Below are 12,759 nucleotides of genomic sequence, written 5' to 3' on the forward strand. Positions count from 1 at the left end.
TTTGATCTAGTCATTTTCAAGAAAATGTGAATTTCCTTGTTTGTCAAGAGGAGTGTCCTTAGTTTGCAAAAATCTGCCAGGATTAGGGTTCTTTGGAACTAGTTTCCCCACCCAGTTCATTTGATCACTATATAATCAGAACCAGAGGGGTCCAGTTCACACAGCTGGAACCCATCTCCAGGAACAAAGAGCTGGAAACCATCTTCAGTTGGAGGGACTCTTCCAGATTTTTGTAAGATTCTTACCCCTGGGTAATCTATCGCTGTATTTTTTAAATATATACATACTATTTTTAGCCATTTAGCTATTTCAATGAAAAAATTTTCCCCCCTGTAAAGCCTATGGGCCCAACTTATGAACTAAGAAAAAAATGAACCAGATTCTAAAGTTTAAAATGAAAGCAGATTTCTTTCGATATTGTGTTTCTAAGAGTGTGTGTGTGTGTGTTTGTGTTTGTGTGTGTGTGTGTGTGTGTGTGTGTGTGTGTGTGTGTAAAGGGAGATTACTGAGACTGGGAGCAAGTGGAGATTTAGGAGGAATTCCCGAATTGTGATAAAATCCCCAAAGTCCTGGGAAAGCCATTAGCTGAAGGGCATCTGGATACCCCCAGGGAACAGGCATTAAATGTGGCAGAGCAAGAAGAGAAACAAAAAGAATGCTTTTAGCTTCATTTTCTTCTAATCGCTACTGTTTTTTTTACTTAAAAAAAGTTTTGATTGCTATTTAAGAGCCAAGTGAAAAACATCCAAGAAGGTACACTGGCAGGTTGAAGGGAAGAAAGAAGGAAAAGAGATAAAGGGAAGAATATGCCTTGAGAGTTATGCTTCACTTTGTGGGGTATTGTGTGAAGCTACATGTATGGAAATTAAAACCATAGTTACTTATCATAGAGTGTAAGTTAATTCCCTGGTGTGTAAAGTTAGATGAACCTCTTTAATACAAAACATTGCCTGTGGAGAGAGGAAGAGAATATGAACTCTTGTGAAGATTAAAGGATTGGTTTGAGACAGATGATAAAGTTAGTCTGAAGAACAATGAGGACATATTTCATTGACAAAAAGCTGACTGACACTTATGTGCTTGACTATGGAAGGTTATGTGTGAGTTTGATGACCAGATGTGAGGCTCTAAACCCTTGGCCTAGGCATATTCACTTCAGCACCACAAATAATCTGTCTCATACTTGTTTTCTCCCAAATTCATTTTACCTCTTTTGGGGAAATTTAGGATTGAATATATGAGTGAGCAAGTTGTGAGTTGGGGAGTAGATATTAGATACTCGTGGCCATGCTATGTACCATCTGGGCTTTGGTTTCTGGATGTCTTAGGGATTCAAGATTATGATAAGACTGAAAAAAATTTAGCTAAGTTCTTACAGAATTATTGTGCAAATATTGTAGGTTAAAAGCAAAGATTTTCTTTTACCTCTCCAGACAGGGATGTGAGGCCTTCAACCTCCAACCAGCAAGTGGCTTTGTAGCATATGAAGTCCCTGTGTGGCATCAGTCTAGGGCAGTGATTCTCAACCTTCTGGCCCTTTAAATACAGTTCCTCATGTTGTGACCCAACCATAAAATTATTTTCGTTGCTACTTCATATCTGTAATGTTGCTACTGTTATGAATCATAATGTAAATATCTGATATGCAGGATGGTCTTAGGCGACCCCTGTGAAAGGGTCGTTCGACGGCCAAACGGGTCTCAAGCCACAGGTTGAGAACCGCTGGTCTAGGGCCTTAATTAGAGGTGGTGTGGGCGTGGCTAATATGTTGAGCCTTAAGAAATGATACATTTCAGTGAGATTGGATCACAGGTCTTCTTATCATCTATTTCTTTCACAAGATGCCTTATGTTATCTACCAACTAAACTTATACAAACTTGTCTCTGTAATTCCTCTAGACTTTCGCTAATAAAACTGGAAAAGATTCTCTTATGCTTAATGAGAACCATGGAATTTCAGACTTTACAGTTAGCAGCTCTCTCATTCTATAGATAAACAAACTTAAGGCTGGAGAGGAAAATTAAGTCAATCATTAAAAAAAAATTAAAAAATATTGAGGTTCTACTATGAGGCAGGCACTGTGATTCAAGGTGAATAATATGAGCTCTGCCCTCCTGTAGAGTGTACACCAGTAGGAAACACTGACAAGTTGTCAGGTAATTGGATAACAGCTTGAAATGGCTTCTGTGGAAATTGTCAATCTTTATTTTGTGATATCCTTGTGAGCAGATGCTGAGCTTTATGACTGTTGCTTTGACACTTGTATCTAATGGGGTGTCCTTGGTTTCATTATCTAAGCACAGAGTTTTTGGACAAACTCTAGACAGGCCCAGCAGCTCAGACCCCCTTCTTTGAACAACAATATCCCCACAACCTGTAGAGCACTGGCACATCTTACAAGGACCCAATGGTCTCCATCACTGCATGGAAGATGTTGGCAACATTTCTATCCACCACTGCCACCTAATGACTGTTTTGGCTACTACAGCTTTGGTTCTACTTCCTTATTTTGAACTCTGGGTTTCTGGTCCCAGGGAGAGAGTTGTTGACTTGGTGACCCTAAGGTACTGTTCCATCTTGGGGGCCTGAGATTCTATAATTGCCTTTGACGTTAGAAGACAATATTTGTCTATGGAAGAACAAGAGACCTAAATGAATCCAAATGAATAAAACTTTGATGAGGTCTTCCACAGAACTAGAAAAAGAAAGCACACCCAGAAGACTAAAAAGCACAATGTAAATGTAAAGAGCTTGGCAAATGGGGAGCATGGCAGGCCAGCAGCTGTGCTGAAGCAGTGGCCATGTATGAACACTTGTTATTCTTTTAGGGGTGGCTCTTCTCTCTTCAGTCATGTACCACTTTTTTTTCTCAAATTCCAAGAACATGCTTTCACTTGATTCTCTTATAAGTTACTAGAGGCCCGGTGCACAAATTTTGTGCATGGGGGTGTGTGTCTCTCAGCCTGGCCTGCACCTTCTCCAATCTGGGACTCCTTGGGGTATGTCTGACTGCTGGTTTAGTCCAGCGATCGGGTCTATACTGGCAGTTGGCCATCCCCCTCACAATCGGAGACAGCTGGCTCCTAACCACTCACATGCCTGCCTGCTGATTGCCCCCTAACTGCTCCCCTGATGGCCTGATTGATGCCCAACTGCTACCCTGCCAGCCTGATGGCCCCCAACTGCCCTCCCATACTGGCCTAGTCGCTCCCAACCACCCTCCCCTGCAGGCCTGGTCAACCCCAACTGCCCTCCCCCACCAGCCTGGTCACACCCAACTGCCCTCCCCTGCAGGCCTGGTCAACCCCAACTGCCCTCCCCCACCAGCCTGGTCACACCCAACTGCCCTCCCCTGCAGGCCTGGGTGCCCCCAACTGCCCCCACCTGCTGGCCATCTGGTGATGACCATCTTGTGGTGGCCATCTTGTGACTGCCATCTTGTGGTGGCAATCTTTTGACAGCCATGTTGTGATGACATAGGGTGGCCATCTTGTGGCAGTCATCTTGTGACGATGTAGGGGCGGCAATCTATGACGATGTCGCGTGACGCCACTTAGGCTTGTATTATATAGGATAATTGATGTCCCTAATGGAAATTATTTCAGCTGTTATTTATTTCAGTATTGTAATATGACCAAACATTTTCTTAGTGTATAATTTGGTATTCTTCAACAGTGTGCCAAATTTGTGTATCAGTATTATGAATCAGACAAGGTGTATCAATGCCAAATGATGATGAGAAAGAGTGTTCACTTTACTCCCCCTCTCACATGCCTTCCCATGAAACCATCAGAACCCTGGATTTCCTGGTCTTTCTAGATTCACAGACGTACTTCAAGGGCTATTTAGTAATACTACAGGCTAAGTGCTAAAACCTGTGGCCTCTTTAAGGGTATAAAAATATTTGACATGAAAATAATTTTATTGACTTAGAAAAGTACAAAATAAAGATTACTCATTAATTTAATGTCTATGAAAAATGTTCCATTTGTTTTCTTTTAATATAGTATTTGTATGATTACATCACACTTAAGAATAAATTGTAGATCCAATTTTTTCTCCCATCAGTTTCAAATTTATGTGAAAAGTCACTTTTATTATTGGATGTGGAAATACTCACATATATTTGATATAATGTGGGGGAAGATATGGCAGATCTTAAAGGCTCTAAATCTACTTTAAATTTTTCTCCAAAGAACTAAAGATATTGTCAGAAAGTACCTGCTTCAAACACCAAATAGTTTTCAGTTCTTAAATCTTCACATTTCTTAATACATAAAGTTTTAAAAGTTCATAAGAAATTTGTTTTCTATTTTGTTATAATCTATACTTGTTTTATTCTATTTTAATAGCTATCATTGAGATAAAATCATACTCCAGGAAGAAGGATTATATGTACTTTATGGGTTGATTTGTGTGTCTGTGATACACTGCCCCCGGGAAGTGTGAGTGGTACAGTTCACAGGGAAAAGTCTTGAGAGATGATGGTAGCAATTCTCTTCTCTTTCTTATTCTGTTTTTTAAAAAATAATTTACTTATAAATTTTTTATTCCTGAATCCAGGATATTTTTCCATTGATTTTTAGAGAGAGTGGAAGAGAGAGGGAAAGACAGAGAGAAATATTGATGTGAGAGAAACACATTCATTGATTGGCTGCAGTAGGAGCCCCAACCATGGCCCTGGCCAGGGAGGAGCCTGCAACCTAGGCACATGCCCTTGACTTGAATCAAACAGTTCTTTGATTCACAGGCTGATACTCTATTCACTGAGCCAAACTGGCTAGGGCTTATTCTTCTTTTCAGGAAGATGTTAAGAAATCATTACAGCCCATTATAAAGACTTTGGCTTGAGGAAAAGTTCTGAAGAGGTTTTGTTTGTTGTTGTTGTTGTTGTTTTGTTATCACATAGTAACATCATATGCCTGTTGTATAACAGTCTATGTACATTTATAGGGAAACTAGAAAATATTCTCTGAGAATAATCCACATTGTTCCTAAGGATAAGCTTGAATTCCTCTTCCTCCAGTCTTCTGTAAAAGTTAACCCCAGATCCACTTCCAGGAATTGCATTGATTCTACCATGCTCCTCTCTGTTTTTTATAAATAGTACATAATAATTCCACCTTTAGCCACAAACCAACTAATTCTTAGGGAATTAGGCCTGTCTCCATTCACCTCAGGGCAAAAGTGCTCCCAACTACCCTACTTATATAGAACTGGTTTATTTGCGTGAATACCTGGAATCCTGACTTTAACAATCCTCTGATTCGCCCTTTCCTGGGTTTAGGGTTCATTAAAAGCCCCCCTTTGATCTCTTTGGACACTATAGCTCAGTTGGTTGAGCACCATTCCATGCACCAAACATTTGCTGGTTCTATTCCTGGTCAGATCAAACCCCTGGTGTTGCTTTGATCTCTGGTCTGGGGGCCTATAGGAGGCAATCAATAGATGTTTCTCTCTCACATCAATGGTTCTTTATCCTTCTCTCTCTCTCTCTCTCTCTCTCTCTCACTCTTCCCCTCTTCCTTCCTTTCTGTTTAAAATTAATTAAACATATTTCTTTTAAAGTCCATCTTTTTGATAAGTCTCCTATCTTATTGTCTCATCTCAATGAACTGGAGCTCCTATTCCTTCCCCATGGATGCTATATCTCCATTTAGGGAGGACTTGGGTATATAATGGTCTCTGTGTGCCTGGACCGAGCACAGTGCCTTGTACACAGAGGAGCTTATGTAATATTTGTTATTCAATCAATTAATAAATGAATTAGAGTGTGAATGGATATTGCCATGCTATGACTGATAGAATGGTAAATACTCAGTGAGTCTTAAGGGATAGGAAAAAATGTTTGGGGCTGGATGTTGTGTTCAGGAAATTTTAGATTGATTTTCCAAAGGAATGGCTTGATAAGAAATGTGAGATTAATGAGGAAAAGAAATTATGCAATTTAGGTGACTGAGAGTATTTGACTCATGATGCCCTGTCCTTTTAGCCTAATTTGCCCCATCATACTTTTTGCCTTTGGCAGGAGCCTTTGTTAGTAGAGATGATGATGGACCTGGGTCCCCTGTTGCTGGTCTTCATGCTGGGTCTGGGGCTGACCCCACTGACACTGGCTCAAATGACAACACTATAGACTCTTCCTGGCCCAGCACTATGATGCCAATCCAAGTGGCCACAATGGCAGATACTGTGAAACCATGATGTGGAGATGAGGCCTAACTTCACTCTGTAAAGACACCAGTAACAACATCAAGGTCATCTGTGAAGATGGGAATGGAATGTCTTACAAAAAATTTCAGAATAAGCAAGTCTCCCTTTCAGGTCAATATTTGCAGGCATAAAGAGGGTCCCCCTGGCCTCCCTTCCAGTACAGTGCTACATCAGGGTCCAGAGTCATAGTTGTTGCCTGTGAACATGGCTAACCTGTCCTTTTGATGAGTCCTTTTATCATCCATAACCAACAAGACCCTGACCCAGAGTTGGCTTTGCTCTCCATTCCTGGCGTTTTCCCCACACACTCCAAAACAGTGGTGACTACATTCACTGCCAGAAAATGAGCTGCTGGATCTTTTGTTTTCTGTTTTACAATATGTTAGTAAATAAAAATATCTCTGAAATCAGTAAGAATCAAAGTCTTCTCATCAATTCCTGGATTATTGATTTTTCCCCATTTTCTCTACTCAACTGTCCCCAGCGAGGATGGCATGAAACACAAATGCCTTTTCCCCTATCAGTTAGCTCTTTCTCAGTCAATAGGGAGGTAGACTTTCCCTTTTTGTGAGTGTAAGGATGTTAAATTCATCTTACAGAAAGAGCTGCGAAATGCCAGGGCTCATGGCTGCTAAGCAAAATTTTCAAGAGGAGCAAATTGTTCTGGCTGTCAAATAAGCCAATATTAGTTTTACAAAAGTTAAACTTTGAGAAATAGTGTTTAGAACTAAATACCAACAGATTAATTAAACTTTCTATCTACCTCCCGCTTAAACTTTCCCTCGCTCTCTCTCTCTCTCTCTCTCTCTCTCTCTCTCTTTCTCTCTAACACATAAACACACACACAGAATCCTGCATAAACACCAAAATTCACTCCTAGTATGCACCTCTTGTCTTAGGCAGGAGGTAATTTTGAGTTGCTGTGACTAGACTGCTCCCAGGGTATTCTCCTGGTTATTTCATATAAAGTTTAAAAATTTGATTACTTTCCATTATTTTATCTTGAAACTTTTACTTTTTCATTGGGGGTCGGGCAACTGTGAGGTCTTTGGGAATTTATAGAAAGATTCCAAGCTTATCCCTTATTCTTCTTTGTCTAAATTTGTTTTCAAGTAATCACAAGCTTAGGTAAACAGACTCTCTTTTCATAAAATACACCAATCAATTCACAGATTTAATGGCTAACTTCCTGCTACCTAATTTCTATCAACAGGTGCCTGAATATTTTATTTATAAAGTAGTTGTTAATAAATTACAATTATGAATCACTAGTTTTGCTGTCTTGTAAATATATGACTGTAGTGGTCACGGTATTCACAATGGTGTCCTCTCCTGCTGCCTACATTGCCCTGAAATGGGCCAAAAGCCTTGCTTCTTCAATACCCAGGTTATAGATCAGTGTCCAGGTGCCACCTGGAAGAGCCCAGACTCACTCAAAATATTTAAACTTATGCAGGAAGAAATGGAGAAGTAAATTACTGGTGCACACTCAGCACATGAATCTTTCTTCCTTGAGTGAACCACCTTCAAACTTCATATCACTGTCATTTCCTAAGAAAGTAGGAAGAAGAGTTTTCCAAATCTCTTTTAATAGAAAATTTGCCTTATTGTAAAATCCCCAAAACCCCTTTGGAAGTGAGAAAGGTCCAGATTTTGGTAGAATATTTGGACCCTTTTCTGAGGTTCTCCAACCGGTGCCTTCACCTTGATATGATACAAGAGGACTTCCATAGAGATCATTGACCTACTCAAGGCCTTGATAGGAAAGGCCAAAGGTATAGATCGTTATTATATTAAGTGTGCCATAGCTGGGAAAACACATATCTTCTCCAAACATCTGCTTAGATTATTATCATTGCATTCTCTGCTCTGGTGTTAGGGCAAATGACTGTTTCCTAGGAAATCACATGGCAATGGGATGGGGCTGGTTGCTGACCTGCTGATGGAACCAGCAGCTGGGTAGCCAAGCCTAGCACTTTTGCTCTGGGTCTCTTGTGCTCTCACAACCTAAAGCTGCTTAAAATGAAATGTCATGTGACAGGCAAGTCAGTCTTTATCTCAGTCTTTATTTGAGGAATTGAAGTCCTGGTCAACATTGCAACGAAAAGAAAACAAAAACCTCAAAATGCCCAAGCCCTTTGAAGAATAGTGATATGCAAGGAAGAAAAATTCCACTCAATGTGAAGAGGAAAATTTTCTGTAGGGACACAGCATAAATTCTAGTAGCTGAGATATTTCAACTTAAAAACAGCCTTCTAATTTGGAAGGAATACAGGTACTCTACACAATAAGGGAGAGGGGAATAATAATATACACAACGTGGTGTAGTCATTCATTATTTTATCCAGTTTCAAGGAAGCAAAGGAAACCAAGAAAAAGGAAATTACAAAAATGACCATTGCCAACACCTACTGAGTACTTATCATATACCTGGCATTATGATAAGCACTTAACATTGATTTTATCATTTATTCCACATAACATCCCTAGAGGCAGGTATTATTATACTCAGTTGCTTATGAGGAATAATGCTGAGAGAGATTAAGTAATTTTCCCCAGATCATATAATTAAAGTGGCAGAACTAGTTCTTTGGGATCACAGTATCAAAAGAAGTTCTTATTGAGAATCAATGTGGTAGAGTGGAGAGAGCCTTTGAGGCAAGCTCTGACCAAAAAGTATGTGTTGGGATGGTTTGTCTTATTAAATCAGTGTGTTATTGTAGCTGAGGCTGTGGGTTTGCTCTTGCATGAATAGTTTAGGTCTTCTCTGTAGCCAGTCAACTTTCTAAATCATATCTTGGACACAAAGAAGCAGGATGAGAAAAAGTAGATAAACCATGCAAAATCAGAAGTGCAAGATTAACCATGCGAGATTAGATTTGGAGAAAATAACCCAAAGTACATTGTTGTGATGAAGATATTACCCAAGTGCTAAGTGTGCCTTCAGAAATTCTATCCATTAGTCTAAGGATGAGGAGTTAATCAGCATCATTTCTCCCTGCAACTCTTCTTCCCACAACTGTCCCCTTCTCTCTCTTCCTAAGTCCATGTGTCATATCTATAGCTGTAGGCACTGAAATATGACCTAGAGCCTTCTGGCCTTTTGTATACAAGCAAAAGTAGATAGCATTTTAGAGAATGAAGTTATGTTTGAAACTGGTATGCAAGTCCCTTATCAGCCATTTCAGTCACCCAGACAGTGTGACCTGCCATCATGAAGCTTCTTTGAAAACAAAGGACAGTGGTACCCATATTCACCAAACCAGGACTTCAGCTACTATCAGCCCTTGGACTGCATGATTAGAAATGGGCCTGTATGACGCTCAAAAAAATGGTCCTTTCTGTTTTGGTTGCTCACTTCCTGTTGAGTCAGAGATTAATTTTATTTGCTCTAGTACAGCAATTTTCAACTGGTATGCCCCCACAATTTTTAAAACCTGCAGTATCTGACTAGTCAGGGAAACAGACCACTTTTCCCTTAGATTGTCAAATTAAAAATAATGACAACCAACATGATAGCTGCCTGGTGTGAATGAATCAAAATTATACCAATTTTTTTGTCAGATTGACAAATAATATTTTTTGGTGTGCTTCAGTATTTAATAATTAGTTTATGTGTGCCATGAGATGAAAAAGGTTGAAAATCGCTGCTCTAGTGAGTCAGCCCTGCCTCATTGCCAGGGTCAAGGAGATTCACAGTTCATGAGTTCATGCCAATCCCAGGAGTGACCGTCAGATGGCAGCATCTAGCTAGTTAGTGTTGGTGAGAGAGTCCCACTTCCTCTCCTACCCTATCCCACCCCTGATTAGATTCTGTTGCTAAAGAGAAGCAACTCTGAACATAAATGTCTTTAATATCCTGAATATTTGGGCAGTGTAAAGAGAGAGGGAGTAGAAGATGTGGAAAAAGCACTGATTTTAGAGTCAGATAGGTCTTGGTTCCTTCCTTTCCTCAGTCAACAGAAGCAATGTTCTGACACAATATGGCAATGCTTTCTTTGTTGTGCTCTGAAGGTTTTTGTTTAGTTTTGTGTTTTTTTAAAAAAAACTCTATTAAACATATGCTTATTTTACACTGCCAAAAATGCCAACAAAATGATTCTGCAACTAGAGTTGACAGCAAACTAACAACAGCTATTGAGAAGATAGACACAGCCTGAAGGATACATGCATGATGATGGATTATATCACCAGGGCCTAGTTTTTAGGTTGTGCATAGAAACAGCAAGGAAAGAAGTCACAGTCCAAGTCCTCTTTTGTGAAGATTGTGGTGCTGTTGAGATTTATTTTTTAAATTTCTTTTATCAGTCAATTCCACAAGCCTGGGAAACACCTTCATTCCCTATACCCATATCATTTCATTCATTCATTAGCTCCCTTGTTTTGTTTATTAGTTCACTCAACATATATTTACTATTTTCAGAGCACTTTGGCTGGATACTCCATTTTTACTTTTTAAAATAGGATTTATAAGTTTTTTTTTTTAAAAAAAAAAAACAACTCAATTTTAATATCATTAAAAGAATGTTAAAAAAACAACTCAATTTTAATATCATTAAAAGAATGCCAACGGATGAAAAAGGTATAGGAATTAAAAAGTACAAATGGCCAGTTTTAAAAATAGCCATGGGGATGCCAAGTCAGCATAAGAAATATAGTCAATAGCATTGTAATAACAACGTATGGTGTCAGATGGGTGCTAGACTTTTGGGGTGAATACTTCGTAAGGTATATAAATGTATCATCACTGTGTGGTACACCTGAAACTAATATAGTATATGTCAATTGCAATAGAAAATTTTTTTAATTTAAAAAAAGAATAGACATATGAGAGGAAAGGCTAACCCTAAATGTTACTCTATCCTTTTCCCACACCTTCCTCAATTCCCAGATGTCAGGAATTAAAATCAGTTTACAAACTCTCATTGGCATATCCTGTCTGTCCAAACCTTTGGGAATCAGAGTCTCCAGGGAACCATACACTCTCCTAAGATCACATGAATAGAGAATTTTCTCAAGAGACAGACAACTCTAGTTTCATTTAGATCTGCCTTTTTTCCCTTTTCACACACTGACCATACAGGACACATACACCTGGACATCCAGCCCGTCAGTCTCTGCCCTGAGTCATTGTACTGGCTACAGCACCATCTCTCTATAAAAGAGAAAAGTTCTTGCTTTCAGAGAAGATCATGTTTCCAAACTTTTTACTCTTGGGGAAGCAGTGATGAGAAAAGTTGTGAGCAGAGAAGTGGGGAAGAAAGAGTAGACTATAGAGTTGAGGAAATATCAACTTGCCATTCTCCACACCTCTCTCTGGTGCCCATTTCTTACCTTCCTTTCTCCTACCTCTTGGTTTCTCCCCAGGCGCCTCCAAGGTAGTGATGGCTCTCCAGAAGACCCTTTCATTGCTTCTGCTCTCGCTGCTGACCCTGCTGGGGCTGGGGCTGGTGCAACCCTCCTATGGCGAGACCAGATTTGAAAAATTCCAGCGGCAACATGTGGACTCTATAGGGCCAGGTGGCACCAACTTGTACTGCAACAGGAGGATGGACAAACAGGGGATGACTAGGCTTAAGTGCAAGGATTTCAACACCTTCATCCACGAAAACATCGGGACCATTAATAACATCTGCAACAACCCTAATATCAGGTGCAAGAATGGCAGGATGAACTGCCATGAGGGTGTAGTGAGAGTCACAGACTGCAAAGATACAGGAAGTTCCCCGCCACCCAACTGCTCCTACCAGGCCACTGCCAGCACTAGGCGTCTTGTCATCGCCTGTGAGGGTAACCCCCTGGTGCCTGTGCACATTGACAGATAGATGCTACCCTGCAGGGGTTATGGTCCCGTGGTTGACCTTTTACTTATTCCTTCAATTGCAATGAGTAATGCATTTGAGCTCTCTCAGGCTCTGCCTCCTCTGCTTATTACTCCCTTTTCTCTATATAATCCATTCTGTTAAATGCATCAAAGAGAAATGGAGACATAATCCTATAATGGTACTGGGCTTTTCTGTAATAAAAATTTCTACAAACTCTTCTGTTTCCTTTAGAATGCTGGTCAGCTTAGCTCTCTCAGATCCTATCCTCTGGAATTTAGTTACTATGTATTTGATATAGCATTACAAGTATTTTAAGGTGCTTCCATCTCAGTTATCTAATTTTAATACCACCACACCCATGTGATGCTGATGTTGCTACATATAGGAGCCCAAACTTAAAGGATTTGCTGAAGATCATGAAGTTAGTGGAAATGCTGAAGCAACAAATCCACTTCAACTGGCTACTAATGCGGGACTTTTTCTACTTCATCATAAGGAGTGTTTTGAGAGTATCATCTTTTTAATATCCTCAAAAGTCAGCAGTTGGGGGAAGCATTACAAATTTGAAAGTATAAACTGGCAAAATGAGACTTCATTTTGTACAATTATCTGTATAATTGGCAACCTTGTTATGTTTGGAACTAAAAAGACTAAGACATGAATACAAAGAACTTTATTTTTCGCTTCCCAAACTTTTGAATCATTGTAGTAAGTTAAAGT

General features: G+C 39.7%; 1 protein-coding gene and 1 pseudogene across 4 annotated transcripts; both read left to right on the forward strand.

Moving 5' to 3' along the window:
- Positions 1-97: 97 nt before the first annotated feature.
- Positions 98-12,478, forward strand: LOC102255964 (ribonuclease 4). Of its 4 annotated transcripts, none has more exons than XM_014536231.1 (2): positions 98-251; positions 11,582-12,478. In XM_014536231.1, exon 2 carries the CDS (start codon positions 11,599-11,601, stop codon positions 12,037-12,039), a length of 441 nt encoding a protein of 146 aa, XP_014391717.1. In that variant the 5' UTR covers positions 98-251; positions 11,582-11,598; the 3' UTR covers positions 12,040-12,478. The 4 variants fall into 4 exon arrangements, with proteins under 4 accessions (XP_014391717.1, XP_005862072.1, XP_005862071.1 ...); XM_005862010.2 differs by having other exon boundaries at positions 98-232; XM_005862009.2 differs by having other exon boundaries at positions 98-232; positions 11,593-12,478.
- On the forward strand, positions 5,689-6,461 carry LOC106725368 (annotated as a pseudogene).
- Positions 12,479-12,759: the final 281 nt, after the last annotated feature.

This window comes from Myotis brandtii, unplaced genomic scaffold (genome assembly GCF_000412655.1).
Source record: "Myotis brandtii unplaced genomic scaffold, ASM41265v1 scaffold1571, whole genome shotgun sequence".
Taxonomy (NCBI): domain Eukaryota; kingdom Metazoa; phylum Chordata; class Mammalia; order Chiroptera; family Vespertilionidae; genus Myotis; species Myotis brandtii.